This window comes from Oryctolagus cuniculus, chromosome 12, assembly GCF_964237555.1.
Source record: "Oryctolagus cuniculus chromosome 12, mOryCun1.1, whole genome shotgun sequence".
NCBI classification, from domain to species: Eukaryota; Metazoa; Chordata; class Mammalia; order Lagomorpha; family Leporidae; genus Oryctolagus; species Oryctolagus cuniculus.
The window spans coordinates 98,127,239-98,150,064 of record NC_091443.1 but is presented as its reverse complement, the minus strand read 5'-3'; the positions used below and the strand labels follow the sequence as shown (position 1 = coordinate 98,150,064).

The 22,826-nt window shown below is 44.0% G+C and overlaps 1 protein-coding gene across 27 annotated transcripts in view; it reads left to right on the top strand.

Moving 5' to 3' along the window:
- The window catches only part of LOC127482730 (monoacylglycerol lipase ABHD2), a 709,665-nt gene that overhangs the window by 319,637 nt on the left and 367,202 nt on the right, over positions 1 to 22,826 (top strand). For 15 of the 27 annotated variants that reach the window (XM_070054436.1, XM_070054437.1, XM_070054434.1 and 12 more), the window contains 2 exons: positions 20,141 to 20,260; positions 20,694 to 20,788. The exons of the other annotated variants lie outside the window; for them this stretch is intronic. In XM_070054436.1, coding sequence (XP_069910537.1) covers positions 20,141 to 20,260; positions 20,694 to 20,788 — 215 coding nt within the window. The remainder of the gene's footprint in view (positions 1 to 20,140; positions 20,261 to 20,693; positions 20,789 to 22,826) is intronic. 27 annotated transcript variants of the gene reach the window in all.

Sequence of the window (22,826 nt, the reverse complement as noted above, 5' to 3'; positions counted from 1 at the left end):
TCCACTTCCGATCCAGCTCTCTGCTATGGCCTGGGAAAGCGGTGGAAGATGCCCAAGTCCTTGGGCTCCTGCACTCACGTGGGAGCCCCCGAGGAGGCTCCTGGCTTCAGATCAGCTCAGCTCTCTCTCAAAACACAAAACACACAACCCTTATCAAGCCCATTTACACTTTTAATCTGAACCATTTCTAGTTTGAACTCATTCCCTCTGAAAGAGTGATAGTACTTGCCCTGATAGGAAGCTGCCAGTATCTTCAGTGTTTGTAGGAGTGCTCAATTCAGGCATATTCATCATTGTGTACAAATTGGTTGAGCTGGCATTGTGGCATATCTAGTGAAGCCACTGCCTGCAACGCTGGCATCCCCTATGGTCTGAGTTCCATCTGTTAAGCTTCCTATCCAGCTCCTAGCTAATGGCCTGGGGAAAAGCAGATGACCCAGGTGTTGGCCCATGCCACCCACATGGGAGACCTGGATTAATCTCCTGGCTTTGGCTTGTGCCAGGGCTGGCCATTTTGGCCATCTGTGAAGTGAACCAATAGATCAAAGATCTGTCTCCATCTCTCCCTCTTTAACTTTTTCAAAATAATTAAGTAAATACAAAACAACCTTGAATTATACCCAGTTTACTCTTCCATTTTCTAGAGCAATAATATTTCTAGTCTTTGTGTTGAACTCTTTTTCAAAATTTATTTATATGTTTTAATATTAATTTGAAAGGCAGAGTTAGAGAGAGAGAGCGCCAAGAGCGAGCACTTTCATCCATTGGTTCACTCCCCAAATGGCTGCAGTGGCCAGAGCTGGGCCAATCAGAAGCCAGGAGCTTCTTCTGGGTCTCCCACGCAGGTGCAGGGGCCAAGGTACTTGGTCCATCTTCCACTGCTTTCCCAGGTGCATTAGCAGGGAGCTGGATCAAAAGTAGAGCAGCCAGACTTGAACTGGCACCCATATGGGATGCTGGTGCTATAGACAGCAGCTCAACCCAGTACATAACAGACTGGCCCCTGTGTGGAACTCTTAATTCCTCTTTTTTTATTTTTATTTATTTTTTTAAGATTGATTGATTTCTCTGACAGGCAGAGTTAGAGAAAGAGAGACAGAGATCTTCCATCCTCTGATTCACTCCCCAAATGGCTGCAATGGCTGGGGCTGGGCCAGGCCCAATCCAGATCCCAGGAGCTTCATCTGTGTCTCCCCCGTGGGTGCGGGGACACAAGTACTTTGCTATCTTTCATTGCTTTCCCAGGTGCATTAGTAAGGAGCTGGATGAGAAGTGGAGCATCCAGGATTCAAACCGGTACCCATATGGGATGCTGGCATCGCAGTCAGTGGCTTTACCCATGATGCTGCAATGCTGGTCACCTATTTCCTGTTAATTATGTTGGCTTGTTTTTATTGGGTGCATTCCATTACTGCTTGAGTTGTACCTGAGTGAATTCTGTATGGCATTAGAGACAGAAACATATTGTGATATATAGAAGAAGAACTCAAGTTGTGCTTTGTTTCCCATGTTGTCCTGATGATACTTGATACTTCTGCTTGCTTTCTGCAGGAACTTATAGTGTGTTTGATTAGGAAGTAGTGTGTACTGCTTAGGAATGCAGGTGTACCTCTCATTGTGACTCAGGGCTCAAAGCCTGTTACTCCTATGGTTGGGGTGAATTATCTTTAATGTATTGCATGCAAATTGTCCCTGTTGACATCACCAACTCTTCTGATAAGGGTCTCAACTCTTCTATGTTGCGTGATCTGTAAGCCTTGAAGTTTATGCCAATAAATGTTTGCTTGACTCAGCACATTCAGAGAATTCACTGTGCATTTCTTTGCTAGGTCATCATTAAGTAAGACCATGGCAGCACCTGACAATACATAAGTTGCTGTTAATCACAAATGTGTTCCTTGTTGTTATACCAACTGTAGCCAATACTCAATGCATAAATATTTTTCTTAGTTAATAGTAATTTATTTTGTTGTTTTGTTGGTTATTTCTATTTTTTGAATGGCAGAGAGACAGAAATCATCCACATATGAAAGGCAGAGGCCAGGAAAGAAGGAGGTTGGGAGACAGATGGACAGACATACTTAGCTTTCTTATGCTGATTGACTCTCCAATCTGCAACAGCTGGGACTGTCAGAGTAGGATGAAGCCAGGAGCCCAGAACTCAGTGCAGTCTCCCACATGTGTGGCAGGGACCCAACTACTTGATGACTGTGATGACTGGCTGCCTCCCAGGAAATGCATTAACAGGAAGCTGGATCAGAAGTAGATTGTGTACTTAGACCCACACACTCATAGATGGGTTATTGGTGTTCCAAGGTGTAACTTAACCCATTGTGTCAAACACCAACCCCTTCTTTGCCAGTTTGTTTCTGTGCCCGTTCTCTTTGAAGAAGCCACCCAGGGATCCTTAAATAGCCAAAATATATAACAGTTTTAGGCTCTTTGAATCAAAACAAAATTTATCTTTGAGAATGTTTGAATAAGGTATTAATTTTATAGTTCCATTTTTTTCCCATGTGGAGGATAGTATGTGCTTCTTTAGTATATCCAGTATTGCTATGAGGCAGTAAAATGAATTTCTTAAAGGTGAATAATTTATTTTGTACCATTCTTTCTTGAGAAAATAATACTAATGCATCCTAAAAATTCTTAAGAGGTAAGCCTTTCTTCTCATCAGTTAGACTTTTGGAGATTGGTTGTAGGAAATGATAGTGATAGGATCTAACATTTTTATACTAGCTTATTATGTTTTGGGCAATATTTTATGCATACCTAATTGTATTGCTGTGAAACAGGTACTATTATATTCATTTTTATATGTAGAAATGTTGAAGCCAAGATGAAGTGACTTTTCTAATGCCAAGTAGCCAGTGAATTGGTAAAGTCGGAAGTTCATTTTGCCTCTGTTGAGGCCAGAGATGTGCATGAAAATAGATGTAAAAGATTAATGCTAAATTTTATAACAATATGACATTTCTAAGTATTCTCTTACATACATATTCAAATACAAACATGTATATAAATCAGAAAACCAACTAACAACATACTGATAGCAGGAGTTACCTCCGGATGTTGGGATTATGAGTGATTGTGTTTGTATGTGTTTTTCTTGGGCACGTTACTGTACATTTTGGGGGAAATTGTCTGAAGTTATTTTAATTTGATTAAAAGTTAGTACCTTTAGATGGACTGTTCTCACTGTGTAAGGCAATTAAAAATGCTGGTTGTCACATTACCAGGATCTTCTCTGGGGACCCTCTTGTTGGGGTCACATTTCCCTCTCGCCCATCTGTTGGCTCAGTGGTTTTGTAAATGGATTCAAGATTTCCACCAACAAGTTGATGTTTCACCCTGCTCTCCTCAAAAGCTTCCGGATAAATCCCCTGCTTGTATTGGTTTAGCTATAAGCAGATATTCAGGTTAGTGAAGAACATCCTGTGCAGTTATCTGTTTACTCCATTGAGCTCTTCGTTAGTGTAATGTTAATAACAAGGCTGGGCGTACAGTCAGGATGCAGCTGTTCGACTTTGCTGCGTCTTGTGCAAACGTCCTGTCAAAAAAAAACCCTTACATTTGGTCATAAAGGGATGTATTGCTTGAGAGTCTGGAAGTTAAATGCAGATCTCTTATACTATGTCAAGAATAGTTGAAACAAATTGTCTTATATGCTATAATTCTAATATATTTGACCTGATTACTTTAAAATTCAGTTTGGTTAGAGGAATCTCTCCAAGTTTTCCCTAATAAAAACTGGGTCATGAAGTCCACCCGTTCACTTGATTCCTGTTCCAGTGGGCGTGTTGATCTTTATCTGACCAGCCTTAGTACCAGCACTTTAGAGGTGCTTGGATGGCATGTCTGAACTTGTGTTTTGGCCTGCCTGCTTTCTTGCTTGACCCTGCACAGCCATATGTGTGTGTGGATTAAGTTTCCTGTTGCTACTGTAATAAAGAACCCCAGATTTTGCAGCTTAAAACAATGTTCCTATCTTATTTCACAGTTCTGCAGGTCAGTATGGTGTGTGTGACAGTGTCCTCCTCTTAGAGTGTCATGAGGCCAAAATCGAGTTGCCAGTAGGGCTGTCCGTGTTCCTTTCTGGGAGCTCTGAGGATGGAGCGACATCCCAGCTCATTGCAGTTGCCTGGATTCAATTCCCGCTGTCCTGTGATGGAAGCCCCTTTGCTGCGGGCTGCTCACACCCCTTCTCATGTATCCATGCAGCCTTCTCCAGCAACAGCAGCCTGAGTTCCAGTCAGCAGTCTTCTTCCCTGCTCTCACCTCTGTTTTAAGAGCTTATGCTTAAATGCAGAATATTATTTCATTCTCAGAAGAAGAACATCTTCATAGGATCCAGGAATTAGAGACATGGACAATTTTGGGGGGCTGCATGGATACAGCATATGATGCATATGAATGTTTCCCTACTCTCTGTTTATCTTGACAGTGATAAACTTGTGGTAAACATTCTTTTAGAGTGAAGCCAACTTAGTGAAGGTGGAAAATAGAAAAAGGCCATAAATAGAGGAGGCAGTCTTGAGTGGGATGTTGGAGGCTACTTTGGGTTTGATATTCTCAAAATTGAAGAGTCACAGAAGATGGGGAAAACATGATCAACCTAAATATGACATGGGACTGGACATAAGGTTTTTATGGGACGGCCAAGAGGTATATTCACAAAGTAAAAATAAGTAGTAAAAATACATACAATTGTAGGAGAATCATGTAATGGAATTTAGATAGTGATTTCCTGGTTCAGGAAATCCTAAGTTTTCAAGTTAGAAAATATTAAAGGAAGTGAACATTTCATAAGGATTAGTCTGGAAGTGATAAGCTATTGGATTGAAGGTGTGGAGAGTCTTGACAGGTGAATATGAGATAAAGGGTCTGAGCCATCATCAGGAAGCACCTTCTTTATCCAGTACTCTTAACTATAGGCTTTGTAAGATTTTTAGTATTTCAAGACATAGGGGCCAGCGCTGTGGCGTAGCAGGTAAAGCCGTAGACTGCAGTACCGGCACCCATGTGGGTGCCGGTTCAAGTGCTGGCTGCTCCACTTCCGATCTAGCTCTCTGCTGTGGCCTGGGAAAGCAGTGGAGGATGGCCCAAATCCTTGGGCCCCTGCACCGTGTGGGAGACGTGGAAGGAGCTCCTGGCTCCTGGCTTTGGATCGGTGCAGCTCCGGACATTGTGGCCAATCAGGAAGTGAACCAGCGGATGAAGACCTGTCTCTCTGGCTTTCCTTCTCTCTCTGTGTAACTCAGACTTTCAAATAAATAAATAAATATAAAAAAAAAAAGCCTTCAGTTATGACTGCATTAATTTCTTCTTTAGCTCTGCTATCTTTTCAGTTTTGTTGTTTATGTTGTCTTTTTTTGAGGATCTAATTCAGTAGGAGTGATACATCTTTCTCCTTGTTTCTGACTGTTTCATGTACTTCTCAGATAATCTGTGCTCATCCAGCTTTTTAAGGGTTGCTTCATCTGTTGAATGTGAAGAGCTAAAATTGAGAAATTAGAAGTTATTTTATCAAATCCAGCCAGTGTGTCAATATAATAAGTAGAAGCAAAATTCTGGCTCTTAATTCTGATTCAGTGCCCTGTCCCTCTGGCTTTTGAGAGGTAATTGGAGAGGATGTTTGACACTCAGGTTACACTGAGATGAATAATGTTCCTGCTAAATGCATATGAATTTAGCTTTCTTAAGGGAGATTTATTTATTTGAGAGAGTTACAGAGAGAGGGGGGAGAGAGAGAGAGAGAGAGAGACAAGAGAGAGAAAAAGTGTCTTCCATCCACTGGTTTGCTCACCAAATGTCTGTAATGACTGGAGCTGAGGTGATCTGAAGTTAGAAGCCAGGAGCTTCTTCCAGGTCTCCCATGTGGGTGCAGGGGTCCAAGGACTTGGGCCATCCTCTGCTGCTTTTCCAGTTGGATTAGCTGGGAGCTGGATCACAAGTAGGGCAGCTGGGGCTCAAACCAGTGCCCATATGGGATGCTGGTGCTGCTGAGCCATAGTGCTGGCCCCATGAATTTAGCTAATTTTAAAGAGATAATGTATGCATGCTGTGTGAAATAGATACTTGGGGCCCCTGTGTGCAGGAATTGTATCTTTTTCTTAAAAGACTTATTTTTTATTTATTTGAAAGGCAGAATACAGAGAGAGAGGGAGAAACAGAGAGAATCTTCCACTTGCTGGTTTACTCCCTCAATGGCACAACGGTCTGGGCTGTGCCAGACCGAAGCCAGGAGGCCATAACTAACTCCTTCTGGGTCTCCAATGTGGATGCAAGGGCCCAAGCAATTCTGCCATCTTCTGCTTTCCCAGGCTGTTATCGGGGAGCTGGATCAGAAGGGGAGCAGCTGGGACTCAAACCTGTGCCCATAGAGGATGCCATCATCGTAGGCAGCAGCTTAACACACTGTACTGTGGCACCAGCCCCAGGAACTGTCTTTGGATCTACTTGGTGGGTCTTGCATCATAAAGGAGCAGCATTGAGATGTTTATTAAATTAGTGATTGGTGATTGGCACCACCTAGGTTGCCTTATGAAATATTTTTTTATTTCCTTATCTATAGAACTGCTAGAGGTTGGAGGGACAGCGAACAAGCAAGCAGCACTACTGTCTCTAACCTTGAGTGATAGGGAAACTCCTAGCTTTGAGTACCCTTGGAACAGTCTGGTCTTGTTTTCCATATTGATCTTTCTGGTGGGGGTGAAATTCACACGTATGCATGTCAGTGAGTGTGACCAGCCTTTTCTATGGAGATCTGATTAGTTTAAGTTTAAAGCCACATTTTAGACATGACTTCAGTAAAGGTTACAGGCACTCTTTGGCTCTTAAATTTCATTTCAGAGCAAGAGGTCCCTAAGGGTTGGTTTGACTTATTTAATTACACCATATAGAACTTGGGTAATAGTTTTATAAAAATCTTCTTCAAGGCAAATTGTGTGATTTAATACAAAGTGGTAAATTGGTAAACCTTTAACATTTGTGTCATGAGACAAGTGATTGAGATCATGATTAAATAAAGGGGAAAATGTAGGTGTATCATATTTGATGAGGAATGACAATATTTGTGTGTTTTTGATAAATCTAGAAGGAGTGAAATCTCCCGAGAAACATGATGTACCACTGATCTGAATGATACAACTGTTACGGACTCAACAATGAAAAAGCTTGTTGTCTTCGCAACTAACAATTACTAATGTATTCTAGCTGTAGGAGTGTGCTAGGTGCTGAATCCTAGAGGTGTAATCTGCGCTGGTATAGACCTCTTGTAGTGGGGAGGCAGAACCACATGTACTGATGTAGGTTGTGTGCTTCCATGGTAGCTTACCATGGGCCAGTGAGAGCTTGCAGATATACCTAGCATGTAGAAGGTTATCATTGAGTGCTGCACTAGTCAATCAAAGTGACTTGTCCCCACCCTCTTGGTGAATGGTTAGCAGTCTTGCAAGGTTTAGCTGAGACCCACAGTACTCCTGCAGAGTCACTTAGGACGTTTTGCTACCTTTATCCTGCACAGCATGCAGCGTGTGCTTCTGCCCCCAGCATTTTCAGTCCCTCAATGGTTGTGGAGCACCAGAGGGAGTGCAGGACAGGGAGGTCTGGGACACCCAGCCTCTCAGAGTAGAAAAAAAACTGTGACTTGCAGAATTGATATCATATATGGGGGTCTTCAAATTTATGGAAAATGTGTATTATGAAATAGATTTCATTTTTTGCATGAGAATAAATTTAATTTTTAATTCCAGTTTTCCCTGAACTTTTTGAAGTCTCCTCATAGTAACTAAGTAATATGGATCACCTGTCAGTAGACTTTTGATCTGTAACAGTTTAAACTTTTTTTCCTCTTCTGGTCAAGCCAGAGAAAAGGCAGAAACAAGCCAAAATCAAGTCTTTGGCTGAGACAAGAATCAGTTCTGTTCAGGGACAGTAATGTATTTGCTTCCACACTCCTGACTCTCCTCCCCGCCTTGAGGTATCCACCTTGCATGCACATATATGTTATGGAAAACATTCCAGTTCAAAGGAAACTTTTTGTTTTGCCTCTGTTCTTGCAAACGATTTAATATTAGTTTACTTTTTTACATTCATGTGCAAAAGTCTAAGTTCATTTCACTGTTTTTTTCTAATCACAGGCATATGAATATGCACTAAAGCTCATTCACTTCCATAATACTGAGAGCTACACCATTGTCTTGTATCTTCTTGTTTAGGAAGTGGACACTATGTTCCCTTTGGCCAGTTGAAGAGGCCACATTTTATTGTCACCTTCAGTTTTCTTTCCTGTGTAAGATGAATTCATGATAAAAGTATGCTGAATCCCTAGTGTGAGCCAGGAACTACTTTCAGTATTGTGATAAACCCGTATAGACATGGTGCCTTTCCCTACAGTGGTGTAGTCCGGTAGAAGATGGATAGTTATATGGTAATGTTGGAATGTGATGAGAACTATCAAGAGGGCATTCAGAGGACTGAGTGGTTTAGGAGAGGACATTATTGCATAATGTTGTATTGGAAAGTTTTTTTTTAAACTTTTATTTAATGAATATAAATTTCCAAAGTACAGCTTATGGATTACAATGGCTTCCCCCCCATAACGTCCCTCCCACCTGCAACCCTCCCCTTTCCCACTCCCTCTCCCCTTCCATTCACATCAAGATTCATTTCCGTTTCTCTTTATATACAGAAGATCAGTTTAGCATACATTAAGTAAAGATTTCAACAGTTTGCTCCCACACAGAAACATAAAGTGAAAAATACTGTTTGAGTACTAGTTATAGCATTAAATCTCAATGTACAGCACACTAAGGACAAAGATCCTACATGAGGAGTAAGTGCACAGTGACTCCTGTTGTTGACTTAACCAATTGACACTCTTGTTTATGGCATCAGTAATCACCATAGGCTCTTGTCATGAGCTGCCAAGGCTATGGAAGCCCCCTGAGTTCACCGACTCTGATCATATTTAGACAAGGTTGTAGTCAAAGTGGAAGTTCTGTCCTCTCTTCAGAGAAAGGTACCTCCTTCTTTGATGACCTGTTCTTTCCACTGGGATCTCACTCGCGGAGATCTTTCATTTAGGTTTTTTTTCCCCCAGAGTGTCTTGGCTTTCTATGCCGGAAATACTCTCATGGGCTTTTCAGCCGGATCCACATGCCTTAAGGGCTGATTTTGAGGCCAGAGTGCTGTTTAGGACATCTGCCATTCTATGGGTCTGCTGTGTATCTCACTTCCCATGTTGGATCATTCTCTCCCTTTTTGATTCTATCAGCTAGTATTTGCAGACACTAGTCTTGTTTATGTGATCCCTTTGGTTCTTAGTCCTATCATTATGATCAATTGTGAACAGAGCTTGATCACTGGGACTAGTGAGATGGCATTGGAACATGCCACCTTGATGGGATTGAATTGGAATCCCCTGGTATGTTTCTAATTCTACCGTTTGAGGTAAGTCAGCTTGAGCATGTCCGGAATTGCACATCTCTTCCCTCTCTTATTCCCACTCTTATATTTAACAGTGATCACTTTTCAGTTAAGTTTCAGCACGTAGGAAGAATTGTGTATTGATTACAGTATTCAACCAAAAGTATTAAGTAGAACAAACAAAAAAAAATACTAAGAGGGATAACATATCAAGTTGCTCATCAACAGTCAGGGTGAGGGCTGATCAAGTCACCGTTTCTCATAGTGTTCATTTCACTTTAACTGGTTTCTTTTTTGGTGCTCAGTTAGTTGTCACCTATCAAGGAAAACAAGTGGTATTTGTCCCTTTGGGATTGGCTTATTTCACTCAGCATAATGTTTTCCAAATTCCTAACAGGGATCACTTTTCAGTTAAAATGTAAACACCTAAGAATAATTGTGTGTTAATTACAGAGTTCAACCAATGGTACTAGAACAAAAAAAATACTAAAACCGATAAAGTATTACATTGTACATCAACCGTCAGGACAAGAGCTGATCAAGTCACTGTTTCTCATAGTGTCCATTTCATTTCAACAAGTTTCCCCTTTTGTGCTCAGTTAGTTGTCGCCAATCAGGGAGAACATGTGATATTTGTCCCTTTGGGACTGGCTTAATTCACTCAGCATGATGTTTTCCAAATTCCTCCATCTTGTTGCAAATGACCGGGTTTCATTGTTTTTTGACTGCTGTATAGTATTCTATAGAGTACATGTCCCATACTTTCTTTATCCAGTCTACTGTTGATGGGCATTTGGGTTGGTTCCAGGTCTTAGCTATTGTGAATTGAGCTGCAATAAACATTAATGTGCAGACAGCTTGTTTGTTTGCCAATTTCATTTCCTTTGGGTAAATTCCAAGGAGTGTTATGGCTGGGTTGAATGGTAGGGTTATATTCAGGTTTCTGAGGAATCTCCAAACTGACTTCCATAGTGGCTTAACCAATTTGCATTCCCACCAACAGTGGGTTAGTGTCCCTTTTTCCCCACATCCTCTCCAGCATCTATTGTTGGTAGATTTTGACTACAAGAAGTTCCGTGAAAAAGTTATTATAATCTACGTGTCAAATACAGTGTTGTTAATCTCCAGGAAGATCCTGGGAAGTGGTCACCTGCTAGTATACCTATCAGTGTTGACAGTTAACACACACACACATATACACACACACACACACACACTTTCCAAATTGTTATGTGTTATTTGTATATGTTGTAGAAAGAAAATTGGATGCACATTTGAATTATGAGAACAAGTGTCAAAACCAAAAATTAGTAGTTTTCTGTATATTTAAAAGAACAAAGGTCATTTGGTAGGTATTCAGGCAGATGCTTGTATTTTGTCCTCTGTAAAGATGTACTTTTTAATAATGCACTTAATATTGCCTGTGGTGAGGACTGTTTTTTTTTTTTTCTTTTTTAAACAAATGCAGAACCTGTGTAGATTAGTGATCTGCCTGCACATGACTGTATGCAGTACAATCCCATGTGAGACCCATTCACTGATGTGCCATAGCACTGTCCAATTGCTGTGAGGTTTCTAAATGCTTGTTCTTAATTACAATATCAATATGAGTGTGGAAATGGTATCAATTTATGGTCATACTTTGACCGGCAATGTTAATTTTATCCTCACAAAAAGTCCTGTATTTGTACACTTAGTTCTGTGTTTGTACATACAGACTTGCCATCAACTTATATAGCAAAAATATTACTCTGATTGTGGGCACAGCCTCAGCTGCCTGCTAATGCCTTGGTGGCTGTGAACACAGTATCCTTCAAGTATGGGTTCCAGTCCTTGGTTCCTGACTACATCATGGGGATTAGAAGCCTGCAGGGCCTGGCCTGAGTGAGTATAGCAGCTTTATTGACAACATTGACTCCTTCATTCATTCAACAAATAGTGCCTGAGAGGATGACATTTCAAGAGGGAAAGGAGTGATCTACACAGCTCTGCAGAGAAAGAACTTTCCAGAAAGAATAAATAGCAGAATGAATTGCTTGAGATCTGAGAGATGCGGTCAGGGGCACCACATCATTCAGAGCCTTTTGGGGTGCATTGTGTGGAGCAGGATGACAAACAGTTGGAAGACACTGAGTCAGGGTAGAAACAACATGATTGTACTTAAGCACTAAGGTCACGAGTAGCATGACGTGATTGTGTGTTGAGAACAGCACGCAGGGGACAGAGATGAAATCACAAAGATCAGTTAGGAGGCCACTTAAATGATCCAATGAAAGGGAATGAAGTTGATGGCTCAGATGGCAGCCATAGAGATGGTGGAAGTGTTGAATTAGGGATATATTTTATTTGCCTTTTATCTTCTAGTGTTTCTTTACAGAGAACTATATGGTATGTAATGATCTGTAGTCACCCTACTGTACAATAGAACCCCAGAACTCCTTATTCCAATCTAGCTGGAACCTAGTACTCATCCATCTACCTTTCCCCATCACTCCCACCTCACTTTGCTCCCCATCCTCTGGTAACCACTATTATATACACAATTTCTATGAGATTACCTGTTTTTTTTTTTTTTTAAGACTCCACAAAGACTTTTTTTAGAGTGAGATCAAGTCATAGTTCTCTCTGTTTGATTTATTTCACTTACACAATGACCTCCAGTTCATGTTGTTGCAAATGAAAAGATTTCGATTTTTATAGCTAAGTAATATTCCATTATTTATAGGTATCATATTTTCCTTATATATTTATCAGTATTCCAGTACTTAGATTTTGTCTTATGTCTTGGCTATTGTGAATAATGCTTCAATAAACATGGCAGTGCAGATGCCTTTTCAATGGACATATTTCATTTCCCCTGGATATATATACCGAGGGGTAGAACTGCTGGATCATATGGTAGTTCTACTTTTTGGTTTTTTGAGGAACTTCCATACTGTTTTCCAAGATGGCTGTAGTAATCTGCATTCCTACCAGCAGTGTGCAGAGCTTCTCTTTTCTCCACATTCTTGCCAAACCCTTTAATATTTTGCCATTTTTGGAAGGTTTGTTTGAAAGACAGAGTTGCAGAAAGAGGGCGAGGGGGAGAAGGTGGGGAGTAGAGAGAGAGAGAGAGAGAGATCAATCTTCCATCCACTGATTCACTCCCCAGAAGAACGCAATGGCTGGAGCTGGGCCAATCCAAAGCCAAGAGGCAGGAGCTTCTTCCTGGTCTCCCAAGAAGGTGCAGAGGCCCAAGCACTTGAGCCATCTGCTGCTGCCTTCCCAGGAACATTAGCAGGAAGCTGGATCAGAAGTAGAGCATCCAGGACTTGAACTGGTGCCCAGAAGGGATGCTGGAGATGCAGGTGCAGGCTTAACATATTATGCCACATTGCCATCATGCTGGGGAAAAATTTTAAAGGTAGTTTTTTAACATATAATATGACCTAACATGCATTTAATAATCATTGTTTTTGAAAGTTTATCAGCCTCCCCTTTTTGTATGAGTATTTGTTTTACACGTGCTTGTGCACATATCTATACCTTTGTCTATGAGTTTTCTCATTGCGGACAGCTATTTGGAGTTATTTTTATTTTTAGTTACATGTTCTTCCATCACTGTTCTGGGGAATGCTGGATGGAATGGTTACTTTCATTTCTCTTTTTCTCCATCATGATTGTTTCCTGCAGTCCCATTTATTCTTGTCAAGTTTTCCTTCATGCCATCAATCTGCCTCATTTGTGTATCCATCCTGTTTCTTTTTCTTTCTTTCAGGGCTGCGAAGAGCCATAGATGGTCTTTTATTTGGTTGGTTTTCATTCTTGATGCATGTACAAACCACTGGAGTATGCATTTTTGAATCTTATAGATGTCTTCCAGATAGAGCTTTATATTATTATGAAGATATTTGTCATTTGGGCAGCTCAGAAAGACTTTCTCCATGCGGCTCTCTGCTCACCTTTTATATTTTGCAGACAGCAGCTTGTCAGTTGACTTGGTATTCATGTCTCTTTAGTTGCCGCATTCTGTAATCACAGAAATTCTGCTGTTAATGGCACATCTCTGGTTTTAGGGTATGCTCTAGAAATTGCTGGTGGTTGCTGACCCTATTATTTTGGAATGTATACTGAGTCCGTAGCTTCAAGTGATTGTATTTCATGTAGTATTCCATACACAGTTCTGTAAATGTGTCAGCTTAGCAAACATTTATTCAGTGTTCATGAGGTGTTATAAGTAATACTGTGTGGTCAATACGCTGTCTCTATAAGAATAACGATTTATAATGGAAGACAGACATTAAACTACTGAATAAAACTCATTATAGCGCTACAGATAGTGTTAAGTGCTGTGAAAACAAAAAAGCAGTGTATGAAGATGGAGCTAGAGGTACTGAATGCAGTCAGAAAAGGCTCTTGGGGAGGTGACATTCTAGCACAGCTGTTCGATGTGAGGGACTACACCCAGTTTATGGAAGAGAGCAGCAAGCGCAGAGTGCATGAAGCAGAGCCTGGTGACTGAGGGTCACAGAAAGATCTGAGTGGCAGATGCTAGTTAGCTGGTGGGTGAGGTTGGAGAAGTAGCAGGGGTACTTCAAGAAGCTGATACGATACGGTGAAGGGTTTGGATTTTATTTTACGTCTAAGTCCATGGAGAATTTTCAGTAGAGTAGGCTGTGCGTTGGTTTGTGTTTGTCTTAAAAAAAAAGTCATCCTGGTTGCTCTCTGGGGAATAGATTGTAGGCTTGCAAGGCAGAGAATTTGAGACTCTTAAAGCAGTCTTTGTGAGCAGCATAAGTAGACTTGGGCTGTAAAAGTTGGCCTGAAGCTGGAGAGAAGTAGCAATGCTTGGATTAAGTCTTGAAGGTAGAGCAAATAAGCGTGTTATTAGATGGATACTGAGAAAAAGAAGCAAACCCAATTTTGGCCAGACAATGAAGTGAATTACATTGGATTACTGACAAGTGGAAGACTCAGAGAAAAGCAGGTTTGCAGGGAGAAAATATGGAGTTCCATTTTGGGATTGTTATGGACTCTTCATGGATTTCCCTACCTTCCCTTTCTTTGGAGGCAGTGACAGGTACAGGAGCTGAAGAGTGGGCAACCAGACTAGAGGTGAAGGAGGCAGTGGGACTGAGAGCTGCATAGGCAGCCAATGAAGTTGGTTATATATTCAGGAGATTGAGCAACCAAGTAAATATATTGAGGTTACAACAAACTATGTTTATTATTGACAGATAAGGAATTTATAAATATAGAATGAGGAAGATTAAAAAGAATTTGAAGATGTCAGACAGGAATTGGAAATTTAAAGTAAATTCATGGTTTTTAAAACATGAATATAAATGTAGATACTGAAAATCTATGCATATGACACCACTTTAAAAGTTTGTAGAAAATGGAATTAAGAGAGAAGTTTATTTTGATGCGAAAAGTTTGAAATCCATGCATATGGGAAGTCCTCAAAATGGTCATGGAAGATGTCTACAATCAAAAATAGCTAGATGAATTTGTAAATTCTGTCATCTCCTAAGAGGGAAATCAAAGTTCCTTGAAGGAACAGTTGATTGCAGGGTATGTGTAATGAGCCTGGGAAATATATTTCTCTAAGGAATTGAAGAACTCTTCAGGGGCCGGTGCTGTGGCTTAGTAGGTAAAGCTACCACCTGTGGGGCCAGTATCCCATATGGGTGCCGGTTTGGGTCCCAGCTGCTAGATTCAGTTCTCTGCTAATGTGCCTGGGAAAGCAGTGAAAGATGGCTCAAGTCCTTGGACCCCTTTATCCATGTGAGAGACCTGGAAGAAGCTCCTGGCTTTGGATTGGCAAAATTCTGGTCATTGTGGCCATTTCTGGAGTGAACCAGTGGATGGAAGATTCTCATTCTCTCTCTCTCATCTCTCTCTTGTCTCTCTCTCTGTCTCTCTTCTCTCTCTTTCTTTCTCTGGCTCTCTAACTCTACCTTTCAAATAAATAAATAAATCTTAAAAAAAAATTCTTTCAGAGTGATAGGGTGTGTCATGAAGATGCAGAAGTTAGCTTGAAGGAGCGCACACTGGCCAGATACTGGATAATTTCAGCACTAAAGTAAATGTTGATGTTGTATACGAATAAGTGAGAGATAAGAAAAATTTCTTCTTTACAGCGGGGCGTTTTGTTAATGATGAAGAAGTGGGTAGTTCAAAAAAAAAAGTCATTATTTGGCATCTACCATAATGATACTTGATTCAGATGGAAGTTACAAATGGATCCTGATGTTGGTGGGAAGAAGTTAGATGAGACATTGAATGCTGTGTAGTATTGGGTTATCTCCCCGTAAAATGGGTAGTTAAAAAAACAAGCCATTATTTGGCGTCTACCATAATGATAGTTGATTCATATGGAAGTTACAAATGGATCTTGATGTTGGTGGGAAGAAGTTTGATGAGACATTGAATGCTGTGTAGTATTGGGTTATCTCCCCACAAAATGCTTATGATTTACAGAGGAAAATCTGGTGACCAGATGATCTAGGTTAACCTCACCAGTCGTGACATACGTTGACATCATGTGATTCTTGATGAGAAAAGCTGAGAAAAGGTTAGTGTGATTTCTGAGGTTTTTCTGATAAAATGCCAACATGAGTTTGACTTTGAGGACACCTTTACAGTTTTTGCTTGAGGGACATCCTAAAGAGTGAAAGATTGGAACTCTTGAGAATTGTCAATATCACAAAGGTGGGGAAACACTGAGCAGCTATTTGAGAATAAAAGAGGTACAGCAAGGGAATGCCGCATTTGATGCTGGGCAGCAAGTGCAAGGGCTGCTGTTGACAGGCACAGCGTGTGCAGAGGACCTCTAGATTGGACTGACAGTGTGGTATCAGTTTCCTTATTCAGCTACTGATCTGAGGTTCCAGAGGTGAATATTCTCTTGTGGAACGTTTACTCTGGTGAACATAGGGCAGATCAGCCCTTATGTCAGAAACTTGCTCTCTAAGAGTAATGAGAATGGGTGCAGTTAGATAAAGAAGGTGATTGGAACAGATGTGGTAAAACGTTAATGATGGAGACATTGCAGTTCAGGGGATGCAGTTCCTTGTAGCATCCTTGAACCATGGCCAGCTATTTGTGTGGAGGTGAGGTGATGGCGGAGAGTTGGGTTTAGTACATATCAAGGTCTTTAAGGTTCCTGTGATAGAGAAACAGAGGAGGAGAGGATGAGTACTGGGCACCTGGTGGGGGGCCTGATAGTGCCAGACAGTAGAATCTATACTGAGTAGGGATTGAGAGAGGACACGCATGAGGAGGGAACTGTGGAGATGTTACGAGAGTGATTGGAGGGGCCAGTACCGTGGCTCACTTGGTTAACCCTCTGCCTGCATCACCAGCATCCTGTATGGACGCCGGGTTATAGTCCTGGTTGCTCCTGGATCATGTTAGAACCCTTGGTTTAAGACTCAAGTATGGCCGGCGCCGTGGCTCAATAGGCTAATCCTCCGCCTTGCAGCGCCGGCACATCGGGTTCTAGTCCCGGTCGGGGCGCCAGATTCTGTCCCGGTTGCTCCTCTTCAAGGCCAGCTCTCTGCTGTGGCCCGGGAGTGCAGTGGAGGATGGCCCAAGTGCTTGGGCCCTGCACCCCATGGGAGACCAGGAGAAGCACCTGGCTCCTGCCAGCGGATCAGCGCAATGCGCCGGCCGTGGCAGCCATTGGAGGGTGAACCAACGGCAAAAGGAAGAGCTTTCTCTCTGTCTCTCTCTCTCTCTCTCTCACTGTCCACTCTGCCTGTAAAAAATTTAAAAAAAAAAAGACTCAAGTGTGCTGTCTTGAAGCACACTGCTTCTCTATTCTGTAGTGTGAACTCCAGGTCATTATTATGTAATTGTTAGCAGTCTTAATAGGTAAAAAAAGGCTGTGTTCTCTTTGATGGGTGCTCTTGTTACTCACGCCTCCTACCTAGGCTAGAAAGCAGAGTACCTTTAGATGTTTCTACATGCATGTGGAGCGACTCAGCTTTTTCTCTTTATAGCTTTGGTATAACTAGAATCTTCCCTCTCTGCCACCTTTGTTCCATGGCCCTGCTGCAGATTATTGTCATCCTTTGCCTCTTATTCTTGTTCTGCTCATCCTCCTCAAAAGCACCAGTCGTTTGACCAATACATGCACTCAGTAAATGGAGAGAATACAGGGAGGCACTTTGAACACGTAGGGGCATTTCTCTTATCAAATGCCTGACACGGGAATGTTACTGCTGATCTTGCTCTGATTAGATTTCTTTCTTCTTTCTTTCTTTTTTAATGATTTATTTTCTTAAAAGTCAGAGTTACACAGAGAGAGAAGGAGAGGACGAGAGAGAGGCAGAGGGAGAGGTCTTCCGTCTGCTGGTTCATTCCCCAGATGGCTGCAATGGCTGGAGCTGCTGCAATCTGAAGCCAGGAGCCAGGAGTTTCTTCCAGGTCTCTCACATGGGTGCAGGGGCCCAAGGACTTGAGCCATCTTCTACTGCTTTCCCAGGCCACAGCAGAGAGCTGGATTGGAAGTGGAGCAGCTGAGGCTCATGCCTGCACTGCAGGCAGTGGCTTTACCTGCTACACCACAGCGCTTACCTGCTAGATTTCCTCTTTCTAACATAGGCAGTACAGTACTGTCCTTTTGAGAGGAACAAAGGTTGTAAACCTCACATGTGAAATGAGAAGTTGTGTAAGAAGACCTTCAGGGGCAGGTATTTGATGTTGGATGGCATTAAGAAGCTGCTTGGAACACCTGCATCCCATATGGTATTCCCTGTTTCAAGTCCTGGTGTTGCTACTTTACTCAAAAAAAAAAAAAAAGAGATAAGGTTTTTCATTTGAAAGGCAGAGAGACAGAGAGGGAGAGAGATAGATCGATCTTCCATCCACTGGTTCACTCCCCAAATGGCCTCAGTGGTGGCTGGGACCGGGCCAGGCCAAAGTCAAGAGCCAGGAGCTTCATCTGGGTATCCCACAAGAGTGGTAGGGCCCAAGCACTTGGGCCATCTGTATTGCCTTCCCAGGCAATTAGGAGGGAGCTGGTCCAGAAATGGAGCATCTGGGACTGGAAGTGGTACCCATATGGGATGCTGGCGTTGCAGGCGGCAGCTTTACCCACAACACCACAGTGCCAACACCTAGTGCTGCTTATGATGCAGCTCCTAGCTGATGTATCTAACATTGAGAAATGAGAGAAAAAGTACCAACATGATAACGTGCACGTAGAAAATGTCAACAGTGACCTCAGATGCTGCCTTTCTGTATTCTGTCTTGCTTTGTGGAAGATAGGATTTGTCCCATTTCAAACACATTCCATAGGTTAAATGCAGGGCTAGACTGTGAAGGGTGGTGACTTGCAAGCAGACCTGTGTTCTGTGGAGAACTGTGTAGATCACAGGTGTTCCGTGTCCTTGTGCAAGTGGATACGTAAGAGTCTGAATAAATAAATTGCAAAGATTTCCTGATGCGTGAGTCAGAGAATACGCCAGACAGAATGTTTGTAAGGAAGAAGAGAAGGAATGTGTACCAGAATCTTTTCTAAGTTAAACTCTTTTTCAAATTCTGTGTTAATAGGGTATGTAGTGCATATAATATCAAATTCTACACAAACTCTAGTAGTTGGTCTTGATGCAGTATTTTATTTACAGCTATGTCTTCCTTTTTTAAATTTTTTACTTTTTTCGATCTTTCTTATTTTTCATTGAGAGTTACACATGGAGAGGATGAGAGGCAGAGTGAGAGGAGAGAGAGGGAGGTCTCCCATCTGCTGGTCCACTACCCTGTTGGCTGCAAAGGGCGGAGCTGAGCGGATCTGAAGCCAGGAACCAGGAGCCAGGAGCCTCCCCGGGGTCTCCTGCATGGGTGCAGGGGCCCAAGGAGTTGGGCCATCTTCTGCTGCATTCCCAGACCGCAGCAGAGAGCTGCTTCGGAAGTACAGCAGCCGGGACTCGAACCGGAGCCCATATGGGATGCCGGCACTGTGGGCGGTGGCTTTACCCGCTACCGCACAGCGCTGGTCCCTCCCGGAAGCTGTTCCCCGTGGGATCCAGCTGTCTGCTAACGTACCTGGGAAAGCAGAGGGAGATGGCCCAAGGACGTAGGCCCCTGAACCCAGAAGGGAGCACCGGATAAAGTCCCTGGCATCTGCTTTGGCCTGGCCCAGCCCCGGCCTTTGTAGTCACCTGGGGGGTTGATCCCCCAGATGGACGCTCTGGCGAGAAAGAGCGCTCGTGATGCCGCTTGCATTGCTTCTCTCCCCATGCGGCTTCAACAGCATGCGCTGTGCCAAACAGAAGCCAGGGGGCAGGAGCTCCATTGAGGACTCCCAGGAGGCAGGGAAGTGGGGTGCAGAGTACCTGGGCCACCAGCGGCTGCCCCGCCTGGGTAAAGCCTGGAGGGGCGGGACTGGAAGTGACCCTGGGGGCGCTGGACGCGGGATGTCGCAGTGCGCAGATGCGTCCCGTTGCGCCATGGCGACGGCCAGTGAGGAGTGCGCCTGCGCCTGGCGCTGTGACCTGGAAGTGCACTCGCAGGCGCATCTGCAGCTGTGCTGGTGCTCAGGTAGGAGTCAGCGTCGTGTCCGCTCCTGCCCAGCGCTGGCACAAGCCTTGAGGAGCCATCCTCGACGCTGGTGGCCCACCCTGAGAAGACACAGTGAGTGCCCCCCCAGGTTCAGGCCGGGTTCAGATGAGGCTGCAGTCTGAGGCGGCCGCATCAGTTATCTTGGGCTTCGGGAAATTTCTAGGTGCAGTCTTTTGCTTCGGCCCCTTCTGGAAGACTACACCTCAAGACTGCGTTCATGTTCCAGAGACACAGAAACGGCCTTCCTGCGGAGAGTTTGGCGTGGTGGCCTTCCTGTCACTGGGTAGGCGGGGCCCAGGGTGCAGAGCGGGGGTGGGGTGTGTGTGTGAAGGGTAGCTGGGATAGAAGGTGGAGGAGAGGGTGTAGTGGGGAGGTGGGAGGAGGGAGCGAGGGGGAAGGATGAAAAAGTGGCGTGCAGGTGTGGAGGCGAGGAAGGTAGGGGCAGAAACCCTCTTGGGGCAGAGGGAAGGGAGGGGGAGAGTGACAGGCATCCCGGTGAGTGTGTGGTTGAGCGTGGGGTGGGGAGAGGAAGAACTTTTCCCACGGCCCCGGTTTTCTGCCCCTGGCGGGAAATAGCCTTGGCCGCATCCGTGAGAAGAGGCCTTGATCACGGCCTTTCTTCTCTGGGTTGTTCGGCAGTGTAAGGTGTGTGTGCGCAGGAAAACGGGCATGGGGCGCTCGAATTAATTTGCACCTAATCCGGTGACTTTCCACAGACTGCACACAGGGAGGAGAAAGCAGAAGCTTAGAGAAACCCCAAGAATCCCTCTTTGCTCTGTTCCAGCCTGCCCCAAGATTCTGACACCTCATAGTAAGTACGCGACTTTTTTCTATTTAAAGACTGGTTTGAAGGGCAGAGTTATAGATGAGGCGGTGAGGGAGAGATCTTCAGTGTGTGGGCTCACCCCGCCCAGGTGCCAGGTGGCTACAATGGCCGGTGCTTGACCAGGCCGGAGCCCAAGCCAGGTACTGTATCCAGTACTCCGGTGTGGGTTCGGGGGCCCAAGTCCTTGGGCCACTTCCTTTGCTTTCCTAGGCGTTTGAGGAGACAGCGGGATCACAAGTGGGAAAAGCCTGGGTGGGGCGGCGGTCGGAGCCATGGCTTGGCGGGTGAAGCAGCCTGCAGTACCAGCATTCCATATGTGTGTTGGTTCAAGTCCCAGCAGCTCCACTTCCGTTCCAGCTCTCTGCTGTGGCCAGGCAAAGCAGTTGAAGACCTGTGTGGGAGTCCTGGAGGAAGCTCCTGGCTCCTGGCTTCATATCCACTCAGCTCTTTCTGTGGATGGTTGGTTGTGGTGGCCTTCCTGTCACTGGGTGGGTGGGGCCCGAGGTGCAGAGAGCAGGGAGGGTGTGTGTGTTTGAGGGGTAGTTGGGATAGAAAGTGGAGGAGGGAGGGGCTCAAGGGGGACGCGGGAGGAGAGAGGAAGGGGGGAGAATGAAAAGGTGATGTGTAGGTGTGGAGGTGAGGAAGGGAGGGGCAGAAACCCGCGTGGAGGAGAGGAAAGGGAGGTGGAGAGTGACAGGAGTCCTGGTGGGTGTGGGTGGTGGCGGGGTTTGGGAGAGGAAGAACTTTTCCCATGGCCTCGGTTGCGTCTTGGGTGTTTTCTGTCCCTGGCCAGCAGTAGCCTTGGTCGCGTCCTTGAGAAGAGGACCTTGACTCACGGCCTCTCTTCTCCAGGTTGTTCGGAAGTGTAAGGTGTGTGTGCAGGAAAACGGGCATGGGGCGCTCGAATTAATTTGCACAGAATCTGGTGAATTTTCACAGACTGCACACAGACAGCTTGATCACAAGTGGGAACAGCCTGGGTTGTTGGGGGTTTGGGGGTGTGGGGCGGGCAGAGCCATGGCATAGTCAGTGAAGCCACCGCCAGCTGTACCAGCATCCCGTATGGGTGTCTTCCTTTTCTGTGATACTTTTCTCTCCTTCCCCTGACAGAGGTAAGTATCCAGAGCTTTTGGATGTATTTCATTACAGAAATATTTCTGTTACACACTCTTTATATATGTAAAGTACTTACCCATTTAATCACCATTTATTTGCTGTATACCTATTTCATGCAAGACTGTGAGCTTGTCCAGGGCAGGACTTTATCTCTCTGCTTTCATTCCTGTAGTCCCTGGTCACAGTTGGTATTTGATATATGCAGAACTAACAGTGCCCTCACTGCTGCGTCTTGGGACAGGACGTGATGGTTAATGAAGGCTCTGGTCACAAGAATAAAGGTCGGAGGGACAAGAAAGGATGTTTAACACAATCAGCATTAATGAAGCACTTTCAGTTGTCAGGCTTCTTAAGGTACCATTGTCTCTTTTCTAAATAACAACACAAGGAGGGGAAGCAAGAGGTTTTTTTGTTTGTTTGTTTTTGTTTTTTTTGAATTATACCACATTGTCCTGTCTAATTCTCTTCAAAGGTCTATGAGGGAGGCACTTCTGATAGCCTTTTAAATATTAGTTAAAGGAAGTGGGAACCTGCCCTAGGCCATATATCAAGATCAATGAAGTTCCAGTTTAAATCCTGCTTTGCTTGCCCCAGAGCTGTGTCCCTCCTGGGGTTGGAACCTCAGCTTCCATCGGTTCCAGAGTTGGGGTATCAGAGAGGTGGTAGCCGGAGAAAACCAGTGGTCCTAGTCTTTGGGCTTGTCTGTGTGTGGAGCATAAATAACTACAGGGACTTGAGCTGTGTCACTAAGGACCCTTCTTGCTAATGCTGTGGCCTCATGCTGTGATTTGTTAACATAGGTCTTGTGTCCTGGTTCACACCAGTGGGGAGTCTTGAGCTGTTGGCAGGGGGCGGGGGAGTCTGAGGAGGGTACCTTGCCACCCTGGGACTGGAACTGACTTTTAAG